Source organism: Entelurus aequoreus, linkage group LG24 (genome assembly GCF_033978785.1).
Source record: "Entelurus aequoreus isolate RoL-2023_Sb linkage group LG24, RoL_Eaeq_v1.1, whole genome shotgun sequence".
NCBI classification, from domain to species: domain Eukaryota; kingdom Metazoa; phylum Chordata; class Actinopteri; order Syngnathiformes; family Syngnathidae; genus Entelurus; species Entelurus aequoreus.
The window spans coordinates 18,648,109-18,671,364 of record NC_084754.1 but is presented as its reverse complement, the minus strand read 5'-3'; the positions used below and the strand labels follow the sequence as shown (position 1 = coordinate 18,671,364).

Here is a 23,256-nt window from a genome sequence, read left to right as displayed (position 1 = left end):
TAAGGCTCCTATCGACAATCCTGCTACCGGATTGATTGTATAATAAATGTCCCGATACTCTTGTCCATCGGTAGTCCTAACATCTCCTGAAAGAAGAGTGTGTCTGTGAAATGGATGTGACCCGCTCCCATTGGTGCCACCAGGCTCACACTGAAGACGTGCTACAGTAGGCAAGAAAATGGGATGAATTCAAAATGAAGTGAGGAGCGAACAAAAGACCAGCTGGGCACACTCAAACAGTCGCCGTCTGAAAAGAGGAAGGAGGGAGCGATCACCTTCATTTATTCCAAACGGTGCCGGCAGAGAGAGGTGGAGCGAATGTGGGAGAGGCAAGAGGGGTGTGTGCTCTCAGGAAGCGCTCTTCCTCTTCTTGCGTGGGTGACGACAGCTGCTGTGCATTCTAGACCAAATAGAAAAGTTTGCAAAGTCTGAGTTCTCTGCAGCTGCCAACACACACTCGCACACACACACACTCACACACACATCAGTTTCCTTTCACACAAGAAGCTCTCTCATGGCTGAAGAAAGGAGGGATCAGACACACCTTAACCTTCCATCCATCTCCAGACAAGGTTTACCCAAGATGTGGACTCTTCTCTTGGGGGTCACCTTAGGACTCCTGGCCTCCTGCAGGTCAGAGCAACTTCAAGGTGAGGAGACCATGCCTTCGTCCGGCGCCCTTTGTTTGAGATCATGTGTCCATTTTGCCAGCACACAGCTAAATCTTTAGTCAAAATGAAAGTCTGCTGAATGAATGAATGAATGAATGAATGAATGAATGAAAGGATGCCGGCGAGCACAAGCGTGTGTGTGTGTGTGTGTGTGTGTGTGTGGGCTACAAACCGGTACAGACAGCCTCATGTCTGGCAGTCTCCCGACAGACACAAAGAAAATGCTTTTTTGCTGAGTCTGCGTCTAACACGCCCATGTGCCAGGCAGCAAAATTGTTCAATTCACCATAGATGTCAAATGTAGCTTTCATATAAGCTTTGTTATCCTCATGCAGAAATATTTGGGGGGTTTTTTTGTGTTTTTTTTCAAGCATTACTCCCACCCGCCAATGTCACTCTACTTCTCTATGACATGTGCTCTTGCACTGAGGTTTTGACTGCATTGGTTGCCCCGAGCGATACGTGTCTGTAGGCAAAGTTGCTGCGGAATCAAACAGGCTGGGTCCCGGAGGAGGTGGTTGTCAAGCACAGACGCCACAGCGCTGAGCAGCGAACTCTCCAAGGAGCACTTATTTGAAGGAAAATGAGAGGTTGCTCCTAGACAGTTTGCTTTAACGAGACTTGCAAGCTTTTGTGTCTCATCTCCACCCAGGGACACGGTCTTTTGAACATCATGGCTGTGGGCACAAGTACTGTATATCATGATGGTCAGGAGCAAGGATGCTGTTGTCAAGTAATCTCCAAATTCATAAAAACTAGCAATGTCTGTAGATCCACTGATGTTTAGCAGCATCATTTCATGTGCTTTTTCATGGATCTAATGCATTATATTAGGGATGTGCCGATCGATCGGTATCGGATCATTTTCTTGAAAAAGTGTGTGGTATCACCATTACAGATTACTGTATTTTTCGGACTATAAGGCGCTTTTAAAATCCTTTCATTTTCTCAAAACTCGACAGTGCGCCTTATAACCCGGTGTGCCAAATGTACGGAATAATTTTGGTTGTGCTTACCGACCTCAAAGCTATTTTATGAATGATAAGTGTGACCAGTAGATGGCAGTCACACATAAGAGATATGTGTACAATGCCATATGATGGCAGTCACACATAAGAGATACGTGTAGACTGCAATATGACTCAAGTAAACAACACCAAAATTGTATATGTTCCATTGAAAATATAGAACATTACACACGGCGCTCAAAAATCCATCAAAATGTTTTAGTACGACTTTGGTAAGCTATGAAGCAGCACCGCTTGATGGATTGTACTGTGCTTCAACATAAGAGTGTTATTATGGTGTGTATAAGGTAAAACATATTATTTGGCGTTTTGTTTCGCAATATTATGCAAAAGCAACTTTTCTTACCTTCTAGTACCTGTTGATGTGTAGTTGGGATCTGCATAAGTCCTGAAAATTTGCGCGCGTCCGCCTTTGTAGTCCGTGGAGACCGCATTGGTCGATAAGCTTCTTCTTTTCCGTCTGTCTTCTTGTTATGAGACATTCATCCTCCGCTGTTGCCATTTCTTATATAAAGTAGTGTAAAGTTCTTACTTTAATCTGTCAGTAAACTCGCCATGAAAGCACTAAAACATACCGGTATAGTGAGTTTACATTATTCACCCAAGGAACTTTAGTTATTAGAGAGTTTTAGTATTAGAGACGTTTTTTCACTGAACACATTTCCGGTGTTGTTATTGCTTATTGATTTAAGTAAAGTCTGAATGTCATTAAAACAGTTAGCTCCATCTTTTGACACTTCTTCCACTCCCGTCCTTGCACGCTACACCGCTACAACAAAGATGATGAAGAAAAGACGCTGTCGAAGGTGAGCCACGTAAATAAGACCGCCCACAAAACGGCGCATCCTGAAGCGACGGTCAGAAAGCGACTTGAAGATGATCTGTGAAACATAATCTATGCAACATTTTGACCAAAGAACCACCATTACATGTTATGTAGACCACAAGGAAGTGTTTTAAATTTAGAAAATAAATAAATAAATATGACCCCTTTAATGCACTTTATAATCCGGTGCGGTGCACGTTTTGTATGAAAATAAACCTGACTAGACGCGCTCATCGGCAGTGCGCCTTATAATCCGGTGCGCCCTATGGTCCGGAAAAAACGGTACTGCCTCTCAATACCGATCAAAAACCAGCTATCTCCTCTGGCTAATTTATTTGTAGTCACCTGGCTGACAGGCTAGTAGATAGGGATGCAACAATAAACGCTAATAATAACTGCTATAAAACTCCCAACGGTTAGTATTACCGTTTTAAGTAAAAATTCTTGAAAAACTGTGAATGATAACTGTACTTTGATAAACTCACGAACCGGCTGGTGCCAGCTAGCTATCTTAAATACCAACTTGAAAACAAGAGACATTAACGTCTTCCTCTATTTAAAATGTAATACCCCAATCCATGAGCAAATAAACCATTCAATTGTGCACACTGAACCTACAAGCTGTGCTCTTTTAGAACAGAGTGATCGTTCTTTACTCTAAGAAATACAAGACGGAGGTGTTTTTACTGTGCGTTCAAGGACTGGACACCACAGTGCCGACCAGGAATAATTATTAATAGTAATAGATTCTATTTGGTTAGCACCTTTGATTTAAATAAATCTTAAACTTGGAGACATTCTCTTTGTATGTTTTACACTCGAAAGATGTGTTGCTAAATGTGTATACACTACATTACCCAGAAGGCCTAGCGCTTTAGACAGAAACAGGAAGTAGGGCTAAAATATGCGGTGGACAAGAATTGTGGCGTTTGATAAAAAAGGTGTTGGTCCCGCTTCGCCAATGCAATACAATTATTATTATTTTGATTAAACAGTTTGTGAATATGCGTGAATTGTTGCAAGTGAGACATTGTGAAGTCCTGGGCGGACTGATTATATAAGAATAATTGTGAAGGGAGAAGTCCGACCCCCCACACTGCAAAAAGTCAGTGTTCAAAACCAAGAAAAAAAAAAAAAAAAATTAGGGGTATTTTATTTGAACTAAGCAAAATTATCTGCCAATAGAACAAGAAAATTTGGCTTGTCAAGACTTTCCAAAACAAGTAAAATTATCTAACCTCAATGAACCCAAAAATACCTTAAAATAAGTATATTCTCACTAATAACAGGTGCACTTTTCTTGGTAGAAAAAAAAGAGACCTTTTTGTTCAATATGTTGAAAAGTATTCTTAAATTAAGTAAATGCTAGTGCCATTATCTTGACATAATGATATGCGCTCGGCATCATGATTTTCTTTTCATGCTTGAAGTAAGAAATTATTACTTTAAAAAAGTAGTTTTATACTTGTGAGTGTTGATGACACAGCTTTGCATCAGTTAATATTCTAGTTTCAAGCATGTTTTACTCAATATAGGTCATAAAATCTCAGCTACAAGCTGTAATATCTTACTGAGATAATTTAGGACCAAAACACTTAAAACAAGTAAAACACTCTAACATAAAATGTGCTTAGTGAGAATAATTATCTTATCAGACAGAAAATAAGCAAATTTCACCCTTATTTGAGATATTTAATCTTACTTAGATTTCAGTTTTTGCAGTGCAGTATCAAATCAAATCAAATCAACTTTATTTATAAAGCACATTTAAAATTTACCACAGGGGTAGCCAAAGTGCTGTACAATGGGCAGGTTAAACGATAACACAGGAGAAACAAGCAAGCACAACACAACACAAACAGAGCACGATAATAAATAAATAAATAAATAAATAAAACATAAAAACAGGTTGACAGCAGGTGCATTGTGGGATTTAAAAACAAGAAGAGAGGAGGCCTGTCTAACACTCAAACACTCAGTACTTAGCTTTCTAGAAATGTGGCTCCAAGAACAATTTAGTTAAAAAGCCCTGTCCTGGTTAGTTTTTGATTTTTTTTTCTCCAGAGTTAGCTTGTTGATGAATTTGGTGACTTCCAAACACATTTTCACAATAGCAAGACATTTCAAGCTGATAAATGCAAGTTTTGGGGTATAAAAGGAGGGCACTTCAGGCACAGTCCATGCAATTAAACATGCAAATATATCATATAATGTTTAATATGTGCGACAAGCTTAGACTCGCATGGAGAAGCAGATGGCAAGAACTAGACTTTGTCCAATGTTGGATTCTGAGCTAACAGGTTTAGGGCCGTGCTGTTTACTCACAACAACCTCTGGTGCACCTGCGTCCACATGTGTACTATTTCAAGTAATACATATTTAAGAGTGTTGATGTATAGATTATGATACAGCAATTGTATTGGATCATATTCATTCTTGCAAGTTTTGTCCACCGCATTGTGTGTAGGGCTGCAACAATATATACATCATATCAATTCATTTGTTTAGAAAAAAAGCTTAGAATTATATGTTGTTGCTTTGATTAACCATTTGAATGTAACAAATAAAAATAGATAAAATCCGGACCGCATGGATTGCCCGCAACATAGTTTCCACATGGCCACTGCAATAGTGGTGGTGTGTCACTGAATAGTGGAGATTTTACTGACAGATTTGGAGATTTTTTTTATTGATGCACACTAGGGTTGTACAGTATATTGGTATTAGTATAGTACCGCGATACTAATGAATCATATTCAGTACCGTACCGCCTCTGAAAAGTGCTGGTCGTCATGTCTTGTCATTGCTGGTTTATGAGCAGATGAGCATGTTCGGTAGTGCACAATCACGGAGTACTTACAAGCAGTGTGTAGACAGAAAAGGGAGAACAGACGAATTTTGGCTTAAAACTGACGATAAAGGTGAAGTTATAACACTGGAACGCCCACCGGAAGAGATGTTTAAGACATGGCTAGCTAGCTAGAGGCTAACGTCCTGCCCCAGTCGGCAGTGTTTTAGCTACTTCTAAATCACTAATCCTCGCCTCCATGGCGATATATAAAGTAAGTTTCTTACAAGTATCATCCCTGCAGGGCGAGGAATAGCTAAATATGTTTCACTACACACCGTAGCTCACCGGCGTCAAAATGTAAACAAAAGCCATTGGTGGATCTACTGTACACCTAACATCCACTGTAATGATACCAAGTACAGGAACGTATCTAGTCGACACTACTATGATTATGATATTTTTTGGCATCACAACATCTTCTTTTGTTTTTTTTTAATGTATATTATGTTTATAAACTCAGGAAATATGTTCCTGGACACATGAGGACTTTGAATATGACCAATGTATGATCCTGTAACAACTTGGTATCGGATTGATACCCAAATTTGTGGTATCATCCAAAACTAATGTAAATCATCCAAACAACAGAAGAATAAGTGATTATTACATTTTAACAGAAGTGTAGATAGAACATGTTAAAAGAGAAAGTAAGCAGTTATTAACAGTAAATGAACAAGTAGATTAATAATTCATTTCATACCACTTTTCCTTAATAACTTTGACAAAATAATAGAATGAAACATGACATAATATGTTACTGCATATGTCAGCAGCTAAATTAGGAGTCTTTGTTTGTTTACTTTCTACTAAAAGACAAGTTGTCTAGTATGTTCACTATTTTATTTAAGGACTAAATTGCAATAAGAAACATATGTTTAATGAACCCTAAGATGTGTTGTTAAAATAAAGCCAACAATGCAATTTTTTGTGGTCTCCTTTATTTAGAAAAGTATCGAAAAGTACCGAAAAGTATCTAAATAATGTTGGTACTGTTGTGATCAGATGTTATTACAGGTATGACCGCTAAGGGGCAGTACTGGTTAGTATGCTGCGTACCACATAAAGTGGTAGAACAAGAATGCATAAAAGACACATGTATGTTGTTGAGAACATGGAGCATTAAAAGTTAAGTCACTTGCTATCAACAGCCTCATCCTTCAAACACGAACATGACAGGTACCGGTACCAAAATATTGGTATCGTGACAACACTAATGCACACATTAAAAGTGCAATTCCAATGTTGATGATGTGCATATATTAGAAGAATAAATGAAGGGTATGGCAAGCGGAATTTATTCTTCCTACAATATGCAAAGAGGCTACAGAATGTGTTTTATCAAATTACTCAATGAATCGGACAAACTAATTGGTAGATTGCTCACTTACTAAAATAATCGATAGATGCAGCCCTTAATTTTCAAACTGAATTCAAAATGTCTCCAAAAGTCTAATTAAATTCTATGAATATGACTTTGAATTGGATTTGAATTGAAGTTGCAAAAAGGAAGTATACAATCCATTTGAATTTAAGGAAGTAGAAATGCAATCCCAGAATCATGCTTCAAAGTAAGTAGCCTATATTCCAACTGACTTTCACAGATTTATAAATGTAATTACATTAAATGTTCTTTATTGAAATGCTCATTCATTGACTCGGTCCGTGTCTCATCAAACACTACTTATGATACTATCACTCCAATTTCATGATGTGTCCTTGTGTAGACTGTAACTACCGGTATTTATCATTAACACATTATATGTGTATGAAATAGGTGGAAATACCAGTCCTTCTTGTGACCTTCAGTGGATGCTGTGTGTGTGTGTGTGTGTTTGTGTGTGTGTGTGTGTGTGTGTGTGTGTGCAGCAAACGTATTTGCACACAGATCTCACATTTCACCTCTTTGTTGTGAGTGGCAGGACATGGCTGCTGACAGAGCGGTTTCACCGAGGTGTGATGATGAGAGATAGTGGAGCGCTGTTGGAGTGACGCTAACGTCACAAGGTCTGGTTCTTTACCATAGAAAACCGATGTTGGCGTGAACAAGAATGTGTCTGTTTGAGCATGACATTCCTCCTCAGACTCTAATTCGGATGTTATCGATAGAATGCGAGCTAAAAAGAGAATACTCGTGTTGTTCAGATAAAAACAACAATGTGTTGTGTTAATCTCAACATGTAGGTACTTGGCATACCGGTTGTCTCCAGAACTGAGATAATCACACCATGTTTGTGTTTCTCTGTTCGTTATCGTTAGTGTTTGTGACTTTGTATGCGTGGGCTAATTTGTTTGCAGAAAATCACTGAAAGAGTGCAGACCTCTCCCAATATTAAAGAATCCTTCTAAGAAATCCTGAATCGAGACGGATCACTTGTTTTATCCTCTTTTACACATTTCCTTAAAGGAGAACTGCACTTTTTTGGGGAATTTTCCCCATGTTTCACAATCATTATGAGCAACTTTCCGTCTAAGGTGCGCGCCTGTGCAATTGCACACTACTCAAGCGTCCTCTGCGCACGGCAAATCTATGCCACGCACAAAATCAAATAAAAAAATAAGCGCATAACAATTTTCGACACACGGACACGACAGAGAAAACAGTTTTCGTCATCATTGTTCAAATATTGTAACATCTGTCGAGACGCTTTGAGGACATGAATTCCATCCATCACTTTACTGAGCAAAACTCTTTATTGTCGGCCATAAACACATCACCAAAACATTAGTAAAAAAAATTATATCTAGCAAAAGTTCTCATTTTCTGCAGTACAAACCAGACCAAAAGCAACTTCGTTATATCAACAGCAGCCGCTCGCTCTTTCTCACTTGCGCCAACACATGCACATATGGCACTTAGCCAGTGATGCGTTTACAGCCACACAAAAAGTCGGACAACTCCAACACCACACATAAAGTGTCATTCCAGGTCGTTACACTATGATTTACCAATCAAATGTGTGCTTATTCTAGTGTCATTTATTAGGAATCTTAATTTATAAATATTAATCATGAAATGCTGTTAGTATATTAAATAAATACCAATAAAAATATATTTTTTTACAAACAGGAAGTTGCAGAAATGTACACATGATCCCCTGCTTACATCTCATTGTGCAACATGTGAATGTTTTAATGGGAACTAAATGCAATGTCTGAAAGGGGTACAAATTATTTCCAAAGCAGGACCTCCACCCAGACAAACAATACAAGTACACAGTTCATGAAAAACAATATTTTTTGTTATTGTCATTGTAAGTGGGCCTAAACACTTACATTAGAAATGGAAATGACTGCTGTCATTTGATTATAATAATAAGAGAATGTTGTCTGTCTATCTGTGTTGGCCCTGCGATGAGGTGTACCCCGCCTTCTGCCCGAATGCAGCTGAGATAGGCTCCAGCACACCCCGCGACCCCGAAAGGGACAAGCGGTAGAAAATGGATGGATGAATGGAGATTGAACTTGTTATTTAGTCAGGTTTGGGACAGATGTGCTGCTGGTGTAGCCATAGTGTGCACGTCTGATGTTGCTCACATGGGCTCCAATGAATGCTCAGGGAGTTTTTGCGTTTGCTCACACACATGAAAAATTAGAGGGAACATTGATTATGAGAGACAAGAACACACACGTCTTATTTTTTTACGATTATAAAGATGATTAAAGAAAGCTTTCAAAATCCGGCTTATGGGAGTCACCGTTGTAGCCTTCAAGCCCTCTAGAACAACTTCAAAACCCTACAACGTTGTATATACACACTGCAAGACTTCATATAATGTAGTGACAGACAAGTTCATAACAATATGTAATATGTACAATATTTACCGTATTTTGGTCATTTTATGCATGACCAGAATTCTTTCCTCAGTGCATTTATTTAATAATAATAATTAGCTTTATTGTCTCAGAGGAGAATTTTGTCTTGGACATCAAGACACAGCCTTTTACATACACTACCGTTCAAAAGTTTGGGGTCAGCCAAACAATTTTGTGGAATAGCCTTCATTTCTAAGAACAAGAATAGACTGTCGAGTTTCAGATGAAAGTTCTCTTTTTCTGGCCATTTTGAGCGTTTAATTGACCCCACAAATGTGATGCTCCAGAAACTCAATCTGCTCAAAGGAAGGTCAGTTTTGTAGCTTCTGTAACGAGCTAAACTGTTTTCAGATGTGTGAACATGATTGCACAAGGGTTTTCTAATCATCAATTAGCCTTCTGAGCCAATGAGCAAACACATTGTACCATTAGAACACTGGAGTGATAGTAGCTGGAAATGGGCCTCTATACACCTATGTAGATATTGCACCAAAAACCAGACATTTGCAGCTAGAATAGTCATTTACCACATTAGCAATGTATAGAGTGTATTTCTTTAAAGTTAAGACTAGTTTAAAGTTATCTTCATTGAAAAGTACAGTGCTTTTCCTTAAAAAATAAGGACATTTCAATGTGACCCCAAACTTTTGAACGGTAGTGTACATACATACATACATACAGTTCATCCGACAATACAGTGACAACAGTGCGCAGGTATATCAGTTAGTTATGAGATCACACATTACACTCCCCCCGTATTGCACACCTCCGGTATTGCACTATCCCAATATTGCACTCCTTACTATTGCATCCGGTTATTACAGTAGTTTTCTCTTGTTAAGTGCTTTGATTGCCAGTGGGACAAAGGAAAATCTATACCTGTTGAGTTTGTATGTTGCTGTTCTGTACCATTTGGCATCAACACAATTTCACTATGAAGTATATGGTGTGTGTCACGGGTGATTTTAAGACCCTGCTCCCTCACGGTCTTTGCGTTTCCATAGCAGCGCACTTCCGACTTCTGGCAACAAATGTGTGTTCCTACTTCCAGAAACAAACGCGAGTGTGTTGTAATCATGGCAGACTTAGTAACAGACAACAAAGACGACTATTTTCGGACAAATTAGGAATCACAACCATATATTTTTGAAGCTGAATATACTGAGGATTAACTGCTACTTTTTGAAGCGAATACGAAGAGAGGGTGAAACGATGGAGCAGACGGAAGACGAGAGAGTGAGGTCGGCGTGACTTGGCAGTGTTAATGTGGAACTAAATGGCAAAATGTATGCTTACCCAAAATCAACTGGAAAAAACTTCCCCCGGCCAGCTGGACCAAACAGACAAGTATCCATCGAAGGAGTCACTATAATATTGATCATGATACATGCATCAAGTCATGTTTGTTATTACAACTACAGTACATATGCTGTCTGGCTAGCTGTGTACAAACAAAACGTGAAATGTGGGCAAATACTTTATAGATACTGTAATATGATTGATTATGTTATTCGGTCAGTACAGATTGAAGTTTTATCGCATTTTGTTGTGCATTACAAACTCAAAAGTCATTCAGCTGCTGATGCAAAAGTTAGCTTACCTCGTGCCGTAGCTAGCTTACGGCTAATACCATAGCATGCCGTCGCAAGACAATGTGTTACTACGCTAGAAAAAGAGCTCCTCAGTGTTCGCTCTTCAATAACAATGTCGCTACAGCTTGGTTATTTTACAGGTTACAGAACCTAAATTAAGTTTTGTTGGCGGTTTTTGGATGTATTTTTAAAGTGATTTATTGTCAGAATGCACTGCTCCCATTAGCTGCATTGCCAGTGACCAATAACGAGACAATTTTTACAAGTTAGAATCCAAAAACCACCAAAACTTTTTGTCTACTTGTCTTTCATTAGAATAGTGAACAATAGGTCAAATTCAAAACAAAGTGCTCCTCTCCTTTAAAGTTGAATCAAAATCAGCCTATAACTTTGTGAGCTAGCAGATAGAAAATAAACAGAGTGAACCCTCTTGCCAGTCATCCACTCTCTTTGTCTCTGTGAGTGGAGGCGTGGCCCTTAGAGAAGTTGAGTCTCATAACGCAAACTTAAGGTAATGTCGATACTATTTGCATCACCTGAGAATCTAATCACTTGTTCCTTATTTAACCTGCTCAGTGGCCTTGTGGTTAGAGTGTCCGCCCTGGGATCGGTAGGTCGTGAGTTCAAACCCCGGCCAAGTCATACCAAAGACTATAAGGGGCGGTATAGCTCGGTTGGTAGAGTGGCCGTGCCAGCAACTTGAGGGTTCCAGGTTCGATCCCCGCTTCTGCCATCCTAATCACTGCCGTTGTGTCCTTGGGCAAGACACTTTACCCACCTGCTCCCAGTGCCACCCACACTGGTTTAAAAATGTAACTTAGATATTGGGTTTCACAATGTAAAGTGCTTTGAGTCACTAGAGCAGGGGTGGGCAATTAATTTTTACCGGGGGCCGCATGAGCAACCCGAGCACTGCTGGAGGGCCACATCGACAATATTTCAATTAAATTTTGCTCAATATTATTTTTGATATATACCGTAAGATAAATAATAATAATAATTAATAATAATAGTAATACTTCAACATAGTGTATGTAACAGCATTCCATGACTAATATAAATAAATTAACATTAATAATAAATGACAGTAAAATAAGCACACGTATGACTGAGGAGTCATAGTGTAACTTTGTGTGATGTTTGAGTTGTCCGACTTTTTGTGTGGCCATAAACGCACCAGTGGTTTAGTGCTATGCGTGTTGGTGACAGATGACAAGTTGGTTTTGGCCTGGTTTGTACGGCAGAAAATGACTAGTTTTTCCAGATAGAAGTGTTTTACTTATGTTTTTGGTGTGGTTATGGCCGAATATAAACAGTTTTGCTCAATAAAGTGATCGATATAATTCCTGGCCTCGAAGCATCTCGATAGACGTTACAATAATTGAACGGTGTTCAATTGAACGGTGTTAACGAACACCGTTAGGGCCGCTTGTTGTCACTGTCACTCAAAGTTGCATTGCAAAATTACATAGAATAAATATGTTTATTTTGTTTAGAATTCAGATGGGATTTGATTTGGTGCGCGGCATATATTTGCTGCGCGCAGCAGACGCTTGAGCAGTGCGCAATTGCGCAGGCACGCACCTTAGAGGGAACGTTGCTTGGCAGTCCATGTCTTGTTGGAAACACGCCATTCTTCATCAACTTTTCTCTTTTTAGCGTCTCGGGTGTAAACCGTGCATCACTCGTCGCTGCATGTGCACCTTCACTCACAGGTTACACACTGACACACGCCCATAAATAATAATTTTCAAAATAAAAGCAGCACAGTTGTATTGCGCGCACGACATAGATGTTTTTTCAACTTTATTTTGTAATTAATGATTGCAGCTGTTCACATTCACTCATAATCACGCACACGCATACGTCCACACGGAAGTAATACAAATAACGATTTTCAAAACAAAAGCAGCACCGTTGTATTGCACACTCGACATAGATACTTTTTAAAATGTATTTTGTAATTTATAATTGGCCTCACGCGGGCCGGACAGGGACGCACAAAGGGCCGGATGCGGCCCGCGGGCCGCAGAATGCCCAGGTCTGCACTAGAGAAAGGCGTTATATAAATATAATTAATTAATTCACTATAAAAATGGAACCCATTACCTCTCTGCTTGGCACTCAGCATCAAGGGTCGGAATTGGGGGTTAAATCACCAAATTGATTCCCGAGCGCGGCCACCGCTGCTGCTCACTGCTCCCCTCACCTCCCAGGGGGTGGAACAAGGGGACGGGTCAAAGGCAGAGGGTAATTTCACCACACCTAGTGTGTGTGTGACTATCAGTGGTACTTTAACTTTTATGCCATTTCTGACATAACTTTTGAGCTATGTTGTTCACAAACAAATCCCGGCAAACACCATAATAATAGGAACAGTTAGGGAGAAAGTGAAGTAAAAGTTCAGTTTTATTCCTGTTAAAGATGTCTTTCTTTTAGGCTGTAGACATCCATAATTTGCAGTCTCCTTGGTTCCATCTCCATGAGGCGACACTAAAAGCTTTGGAGCAGTCACTGCCTCAAGATGTTAGGCTTTGGGGCTCCACAAAGACCCCGGTGACTTCCCCCTCCGCATACAAATGCATCCCCTTTTTTGCCGTTTTTTTTGCACTCTTTGAACCTCCTGGCGAGTTTTGCAAGGCCCGCAGATACCGTGTTGTGTTTTTTCGCTCGCACTTTTGGGGGAAACCGCGCCATGTGGCACCATGTGTTAAGGTCCTGTCAGGTGTGATTGTGGGTGGATGTGTGAAAGGGCTACAGAAACTGCCACACGTCGCAGAAACACTCTTGGCATTAGCGCTTGTGGCCCAACTTCCCCTAACCGCAGCGGCCTCAACCGCTGCTTCCACTGCAGTGAGGCAATTTACTCAATAGGTGACAGATTAACTGGCAAGTAAATCTTATACAATGAATATATATAAACATTACTAATTACAATTATACAATTGTCCTAATCATGAAGTTGTTTGCTTTCACAGTTTTTCCATGTTATTTTTTTTATATGCATACATGTTGAAATACGAGAAACAAATTTATGACACAACCAGTAGAATGTGTACAGTTAGTTCCTCAACAACGTACTTCCTTTTTAACCCTGAAGCGGTAGAACAACTGGTCTTTTGTTTCATAGCATGTGACTTTATGTGAGCACATGGAGCAGAATGACCAGCAATGAATGAATGAATACACGATACAACATCCTTCAAACATACAGTAACATTTTGTTTTTTTTCTCTATAGGCCAGAGTATTTCTCCTCAGAACCTCAAATATAAGAGTGACATACAGTGAAGTGGGCCTTCCTTGGGGACTTAATCCACCTCTTTATACCACGAAATATAACAAGGCGTGGCATTTTGCAAATTGGGATGAAAAGCATTATCAGTAAAGCAAAATAAAGATAATTAATCCATCGTCGCTGATAGGGTTGGAATTGGGGGTTAAATCACCAAAAATAATTCCCGGGCGCGGCCACTGCTGCTGCTCACTGCTCCCCTCACCTCTCAGGGGGTGATCAAGGGTGATGGGTCAAATGCAGAGGATCATTTCACCACACCTAGTGTGTGTGTGGCCATCATTGGTACTTTATAAACCTGTGTTACACTCCTGCAAGTGTGAACGCTTCTTGTAGATTTGGTGCTCGTACTCCCCAAAAACCTGATTATCATCCTCTCCAAATCGATGCAGACTATTTGTGGAACAGTTTTGCGCTGTTAAACCAATTGAAGGAGAGAAAAATGCTGAGTTTGCATGCAAGCTGGCCCTGTGAAGGGTATCTGAAGTCTGATTGGTTAAAAAAAACTGGCATCGGGCTTGCACTCAGGATTTTGAAGGCCCTGGGCAGAAAACATTGACATGGTAACATATCACAACTGAAGTCTGACCCCCAAAAAATATGAAGATAATAGAGTTGGAAATAAATTATTACACTTTCATGGAGACTTGTCCAGGGTGCACCCCGCCTTCCGCCCGAATGCAGCTGAGATAGGCTCCAGCACCCCCCGCGACCCCAAAAGGGACAAGCGTTAGAAAATGGATGGATGGATGGCACTTTCATGGAACAAATACAACAATTTAAGTTGTAATTGTAGGTCAGTGCTTCTAAAATAGTCTTTGCTGGCCCTGACGTCCTGCTAATGTGACATTTTTGTTAATTTCTTTGATCAGCTGTTGGTTGAACCAATTAAACGGTTACCGTATTTTCCGGACTATAAGGCGCACTTGAAATAATTTTTTTCTCCCTCAAAACTCGACAGTGCACCTTATAACCTGATGCGCCTAATGTACGGAATAATTCTGGTTTTGCTTACCGACCTCGAAGCAATTTTATTTGGTACATGGTGTAATGATAAGTGTGACCAGTAGATGGCAGTCAAACATAAGAGATACGTGTAGACTGCACTATGATGGCAATATGACTCAAGTAAACAACACCAACATTTTATATGTTCCATTGAAAATATAGAACATTACACACGGCGCTAAAAAATCTATAAAAAATGTTTTAGTACGACTTTGGTAAGCTATGAAGCCGCACCGCTTGATGTGCTTCAACAAACAAGTATTATTATGGTGTGTGTATAAGGTAAGACATATTATCTGGTGTTTTGTTTTGCAATATTATCGAAAAGCAACTTTTCTTAACTTCTGGTACCTGCTGATATGTATTTGGGATCTGCATAAATCCCGAAAAATTGCGCACGTCCGCCTTTGTATTCCATGACGACACCGTAGTCAATAAGCTTCTTCTTTTTCTCTACCTTCTTGTTAAGTGACATTCATCCTCCGATGTTGCCATTTCTAATATGATGTAGTGTAAAGTTCTTATTTATATCAGTCAGTAAACTCGCCATGAAAGCGCTAAAACATACCGGTGTAGTGAGTTTACATTATTAACTCACGTAACTTTAGTTATTAGAGAGTTCCGTTTGGACGGCTTTTCACGGGACACATTTCCGGTGTTTTTGTTTCCGGATGAGGAGATGCTGCTCCGTTATGATGTAAGTAAAGTCTGAATGTCATTAAAACAGTTAGCTCCAGCTTTTGACATTTCTTCCACATCCGTCCTTGCACGCTACACCGCTACAACAAAGATGACGGGGAGAAGACGCTGGCGAAGGTGAGCCACATAAATAAGACCGCCCACAAAACGGTGCATCCGGAAGCGACTGTCAGAAAGCGGTTTGATAATGATCTGTAAAACATAATCTATGCAACATTTTTACCAAAGAAGCACCATTACATGTTGTGTAGACCACAAGGAAGTGTTTTCATTTTAGAAAAAAAAAATAATAATACGACTCCTTTAATGCGCCCTATTATCCGGTGCACCTAATATATGAAAAAAGATAAAAAATAGACCATTCATCGGCAGTGCGCCTTATAATCCGGTGCGCCCTATGGTCCGGAAAATACGGTATTCTTTAGACAATAGTAATGAAAAATAGAGATGTCAATAAAATGGAATTCCAGAATGTTTTGAACTCCTCGGCTTTTCATGCCATTGCTGTATTGACCCGTATAATTGTGACCAATAAGTTTCGCAAATAGCTTATACTCTTACATTTAAGTAGTGCCATTTACTACACAATACATAATAATTAGAGGTGTCAAACTTAATCACGATTAATCGCATTGTTCATAGTTAACTCAAAATTAATCGCGATTCATCACATATATATATATATATATATATATATATAATTATTCATTATTAATAAGTGTACCCCGATCATTTTCAAGTTTTAACACCATGAACGGACAATTGATTTGCTTTAAAAAGATGTGTTTTAAACATGACACTTTTTTAAACAGCTCAACACAAATAGGACAAACATGATTTAATGATACTGAAAAAAAATGCCTACTGTGTGTTGGTGTTTTGCCAAATTTTGTAGAAATACAGAATTTAAATTCCTGCTTTAGGAGCACTTGCATTCAGAGGAGGAGCTACAACATGTTTAAATAACAGTTTCACACATAAATAACACAAAATGTCGATTGTAATGATCATGTTTTCATTGTCAAGGATGTTTTTGTAATATCCATCCATCCATTTTCTACCGCTTGTCCCTTTTGAGGAAACGGGGGCTGGAGCCTATCGCAGCTTTAATCTGTGATATTTCTACCTGAATAAATGCTTCTGATATTCTGTACATGACATGTTGTACAAGTTAATGGTCTTCTTATTGCTGCATGACAATGTTTTCACTTTCTCTATTAATTAATAAAATGTAATATTCAGCCTACTAATCATTTTGTAAATGAAGACTCAACCAAAACATGTTATAAAACAACTTACACAATATTTCAGACAGACAGAATAGTTTTTTTCAAAAGTATTAAACTACAAATGAAAGTGAAGCAAACACTTTACATTAACATTACAAATCAGTATTAGGAACTAAGCTGAATATGTTTATGATAACTATTGATAGTTAAAATGCAAAGCTAATGTATTCTTATACAGTAGGCTTTTACCTGGAGCAGACGTAGAGGATGATGATGTCGCTGTTATCTTCACCAAATGTTAACGCCATTTCTTCCCCGTGTGTTGGCTGCAGCTGAGTCGTTATAGGTGCCAAATGCAGGAGTTGCAGCCGTGCATCTAACTTGGCTGCACTCTTCAGCCTTGAGAAAAATCCTGTGTATAACCAGGTGCTTCCTTAGATTGGAAGTAGTCCCACCACTTGCCTTGATGTTTACGTCACAAATATCGCAAATCTGCATCGGAAACGCATTTGGAAAAGACGAGGCACACTTTGGAGTGTTTTCAATTTGGCATGGTTGGGTTGTTTTCCTCTCAAGTGCTAGTAAGTAATCGCCACTCGCAAGTGCTAATTCACACAGACGTGACGTCACGCGCAACCCAGGCGCCGAAACATGGCACCGCTGGATCTTACGGGAATCGGTCGGCGCCCGGTAGTACCGGCTGGTTTCGGTCGGTGCCCACCCCTAGTGACAAAGCATGATTGTTGTGTAAGACATTTTCATTTTGTAAATGCAGTTAGACCGGATGTAACGCTTTAATTTTGAAGCCGGAAAAGTGTGTAACTGGTTTGAGAAAGTGTCTTGACATGTTTTGTTGTCAGATCGACTGTTTGCAATAAAGAAAGTCTCCTTTCGACATTCTGCTGACCGTCTTTCATTTGGGTTAAGCTTCTATGCCATCTTACTTACTTAATAATCAGTCACAGTAACAATCTAAATGTTATGTTATCACTGCACCTTAACCGTAATCTGAACACGGAAGTGAAGCACCACCCACCTGAACTACGCACCCAGCAGGCGTTTGCTGCAGGGATGTCGCCTCTTCTCACAGCGAAAAAGAGTCCTTTCTTGTTGGGAGAACAACTTGCCATGGCTTTGAACCTGATATTTCCAAAATGGTAGACGACATGCCATCGTCCATTTCTGCTCGTCTGTGGCTCATCAGTAACAAGTGAACTGCAGCCAAGTTACCCCCACTACGGCACTCCCCGAGGGTCCAAATTCCCTGTTAAAAAAAATGGTACCGTTATTGAAGTGTATAGTTAACGCTTTATTATCACATTAACTTTGACAGCCCTAATAATAGTACATACATATTTAATTAATTCCAAAAAGTCCTTGATGTTATCATGGAGTTGTAGAAGTGTAAATAAAATAATTATTAATATATATGACAAATTGAACATGTTCCCTGTGAGGTTTACTAACTTGTGTTATGAGCTGGTGAGTCTATAATGCTTTCCCAACTGTTGACTGGCTACTTTAAAGTATAAATATTGTCCATAATAACATGTTTGCTGAAATATGAGGGGCATTCTCAGTTTGGTGAAATTCTGTATCTGTCCTTGTCCTTTTTCAAAGACTCAATACTTTTTTTTTTTATTTGCTGAGCTGAGCAATCAAAAGCAGTACTAACATGATGTACTGGTTGCTATGGTAGCAGAGTTTCTAAAACTCCAAACAACCTGAGTACAGATCATTTTACACTGCGTGACTGCTAGTGGAATTTGTGCAGGAAAGCAGCAATGTAGTGTGTTAATAAGAAATGACCAGAATACAGAAAACATCAATGTATGCAAAAAAACAAAAACGATTAGGGGACCTATGATGAATTTGGTGTTTTCTGACTTACAAATGTTGTTCCAATGTTGGATACTAATGTTAAACAATGTCAAAGCGTCAAATCATGAGGTTCATGCATTTTCGATGCCTCTGTTAATGGGGTGTTGTAGTCTGGGTATGTTGTGACGTCACAGCGAGGTGGACATACTTATTTGGGCATCAAGAAAAGCTCTAAGGCCAAGTGGATGAGCTCATCCCTCTCTACTTAACGCCACAAGGAAACACAAACAATACTATATACCGTTATTATCATCTAATCTCGGCATGCGCATAATAACACCGACTTGCGACATGCAGTGCCAAAAATTGTACTAAAAGCAGTTTTTTTATGCAGTTTGTATCAACCGTAGTGTGTGCAGGTGTACCTAATGTTGTGACCGGGTGAATCTATACAAATGCTTATGAAGTTCATTCTCAACCAAAAAAAAGGCGGTGACGGATTTCAAAACATATACTTACACAGTATAAATTTAGACCACAAAGAAGTGTTTTGAATCTAGATTAAAATCCTCATAGGTTAGCTTTAAATTTTGCCATGATATTTTGGTAACATACTGTCGTCAATTTTAACTGCTATTCAGAGAATCATAACAGCATTTATCAGCTTCTCTGTGTTAATGAGGTGATTTTACAAGCTCAGTCTGTTAACAAGGAAGATAAAACGTACACACTGACTGGAGCTTAAAGGCCTGATCTACAAAGATCCAAATACCACACACTAAACTATACAACTGCGTGTACTTTAGTGAGCGTGTAATCTACTAAGACTGGGTGTACAATTGAGAACTGATAGACTGCCTTATTCAGATAAGGTTTTTGCGTGTACTACGCAATTTTCACCATGGAGACGCTTGAACATTTCCTGCAAATTATGTTATCATGCTCCGACCTGTGGCGTTTTGCTAGGCTTTCAAACAAGCAGCAGACATATACCACTTTTTATGGCCATTTTAGAAGCAATCCTGCGGTGCATCTACAACGGAAACCACTTTTTATTTTCTTTCTGATGATGTGCTTATGGAAAAGCCTGGCACTAACTACGACATTGCACTCCAGTCGCAAGAAAATGCATATTGCAGGAAAAAAAATTCCGCGTAGGAGATATGTCATATGTTAAATTATATAGGATGTCGTTGTGGCTTGTGCAGCCCTTTGAGACACTTGTGATTTAGGGCTATATAAGTAAACTTTGATTGATTGAGTGATGATTATATACAGTACAGGCCAAAAGTTTGGACACACCTTCTCATTCAATGTGTTTTCTTTATTTTCATGACTATTTGCATTGTAGATTGTCACTGAAGGCATCAAAACTATGAATGAACACATGTGGAGTTATGTACTTAACGAAAAAAGGTGAAATAACTGAAACCATGTTTTATATTCTAGTTCCTTCAAAATAGCCACCCTTTGCTCTGATTACTTTTTTGCACACTCCTGGCATTCTCTCGATGAGCTTCAAGAGGTAGTCACCTGAAATGGTTTTCACTTCACAGGTGTGCTTGAAGCTCATCGAGAGAATGTCAAGAGTGTGCAAAGCAGTAATCAGAGCAAAGGGTGGCTATTTTGAAGAAACTAGAATATAAAACATGTTTTCAGTTATTTCACCTTTTTTTTTGGTTAAGTACATAACTCCACATGTGTTCATTCATAGTTTTGATGCCTTCAGTGACAATCTACAATGTAAATAGTCATGAAAATAAAGAAAACGCATTGAATGCGGAGAAAGTGTGTCCAAACTTTTGGCCTGTACTGTACATATACTGTATATGTGGGCAGCATGGCTCAGGTAGTAGAGCGGTTGTCTCCCAACCCGAAGGCTGCAGGTTCGATCCTCAGTCCCCCTGTGACCATGTGGAAGTATGTGAATGTGGTTGTAGTGTCAACGTGTCCATTTACCATTAATGTCATTAAAAAAATGCTTTTTTTTTCATTTTTAAAAGACCATATATGTTGACACGTATCGTCTCCTTTCTCGCAGACGTTTGTGTAACTGTGTCAGTTTGCAAAATACTTTTCAGACGTGCTAAATAAAGATGCAAAATAGCGCTCCCAGTTAGTCTTGATAGATCACACTGTGTGTGTTAAATGATTATATTTGCATCTTCTACTTTCACTTGCAACTTCCTTAAGGTGTGATCAATGTGGTCTCATTCTGCTTGCTTCACTTGCTTGAACTATTTTGCATTTTTAATTTTGCAATTAATTTCCCTTCAGCTATTTAGCCTTTTAATTATTCCGACAGTCAAGCGACTATATCCGTGTCTTAGAATAGAGGGGAATAAAAACATGGTCTTAGTGCTCTGTCACGTGTGTGTATCCCTGAGGCCCTGTTCTGTACACACATTATTCTTTTGTTCTTCTCCCCAGCCTAACATTGTCTAATGTCAAACGCAAGCGTAAATCCATGGAACATGTCATGTCTGTATCAAATAAATTCTTTACTTGTTATGCACTGAATGCTTGTGCAATTGTTCTCGTGGTGCATGACAGGGCGCCGTCAGTGACAGCGCCATTCCCGTGATATCATAGACTCATTTATTATGTTGCAAACAAGATAAAACAGAATATGGTTAATGGGTTGCACTGCAAAAACTGAAATCTAAGTAAGATTAAATATCTCAAATAAGGGTGATATTTGCTTATTTTCTGTCTGATAAGATAATTCTTCTCACTAAGCAGATTTTATGTTAGAGTGTTTTACTTGTTTTAAGGGTTTTGGTCCTAAATGATCTCAGTAAGATATTTGATGACCTATATTGAGTAAAACATGCTTGAAACTAGAATGTCAACTGTTGCAAAGCTGTGTCATCAACACTCACAAGTATAAAACTGTTTTTTTAAAGTAATAATTTCTTATTTCAAGCATGAAAAAATGACTTTGACACAATTGTGTCTCATAATTAAAACGGATGACAGCCAAATGGACATTGCTGTTTTATTTTCAATGAAACAATAGAAAATAGGTACTCATATAGTAGTACAGTTGGCACAGTACAGTAAACTGACAGTTAATATTTGAACATTTAACATGTGACATTTCTAACAATTTTGAACAGAAATAGTTCATGCACATTCAGATGAATTCTTCAAAATTACAATTAAAAAGAGCACGCACTTGGCGCGAGGATGTCACGTTATCGATGGAAAAATGCATTTTTAGACCATATGATGTTCCTGAGCGGAACAAGCGGTTGTCTTGTTGCCTTTCCATTAAGAACAATAAATTAGTTTTTAGTATAAGTTTGCTGGTTTCAAGAAATGTAATGCCGAGCGCATATCATTATGTCAAGATAATGGCACTAGCATTTACTTAATTTAAGAATATTTTTCAACATATTGAGCAAAAAGGTCTCTTTTTTTTTTCTACCAAGAAAACTGCACTTGTTATTAGTGAGAATATACTTATTTTAAGGTATTTTTGGGTTCATTGAAGTTAGCTAATTTGACTTGTTTTGGAAAGTCTTGACAAGCCAAATTTTCTTGTTCTATTGGCAGATAATTTTGCTTAGTTCAAATAAAATACCCCTCATTTTTGTATTTTTGTTTCTTGTTTTTGAACACTGACTTTTTGCAGTGTGCTGCTGTCTGTTAAATACAATAACTGTGACTCCTTGTGTTTTTTGCTTCTTTCCCCGTAGTCAATTCTCGCAGCTGCAGCTATGCTGGGGTGTTTCTTGTCGAGGGAGAAGCTCGTCATTTTCTGACCTTTGACAACGCTTTAAAGGTGTGCAAGCAGCAGCAGAGCATCATGGCAACTCACGACCAAGTCAGAGAAGCATTTGATAAAAAAATGGAAACCTGCAGGTACATTCTTTATTTTGCTGCTGATATAAATTGTCTTTACTGGCCAACAAATCAGTAACTAGCCTTTGTGTTTAGTCGTGTGGTTTCGATCTACTGTATGTTCCAATTAACATATTTATACTTCAGGATGTCAACCATCAGGTGTCTCGATCCAACTTTTCAGATTCTGTTTACAATCTATTGGTAATCTTTTCCGTTATTTTGATTAATACTATCGATGATGAAATGTTAGCTCTGTATTCACTTTTATTTATGGATTTGTCCAATCTGTTGTTTACTACTTTTTCAACAATTTTACTGAATTGTGGAAGTAAAAAAAAACAGGTCTATAGTTTGTAAACTGGTGTTTGTCTCCAGTCTTATAATCCAGTAAAACTTTTGCTTATGCTTATTAGTCTTTAATTAAATAAAAAAATGTCCGGCACTTTATGGTCACAATTATTAATTAAGTTAACTCTCATAGCGCAATAAGTTAAATGATCCAGACACGATTGTTTGTGGATACCTTCTCATAAGCCCCTGCCTTGGAAACGTTGTATCTGTAGGTAATATGCAAC

At 38.8% G+C, this 23,256-nt stretch overlaps 1 protein-coding gene across 1 annotated transcript in view; it reads left to right on the top strand.

Moving 5' to 3' along the window:
• Window positions 1-296: 296 nt before the first annotated feature.
• Window positions 297-23,256, top strand: part of cd44b (CD44 molecule (Indian blood group) b) — a 38,861-nt gene continuing 15,901 nt past the window's right edge. Inside the window, exons 1-2 of the mRNA XM_062035643.1 lie at window positions 297-650; window positions 22,534-22,699. Coding sequence (XP_061891627.1) covers window positions 515-650; window positions 22,534-22,699 — 302 coding nt within the window. The 5' untranslated portion in view covers window positions 297-514. The remainder of the gene's footprint in view (window positions 651-22,533; window positions 22,700-23,256) is intronic.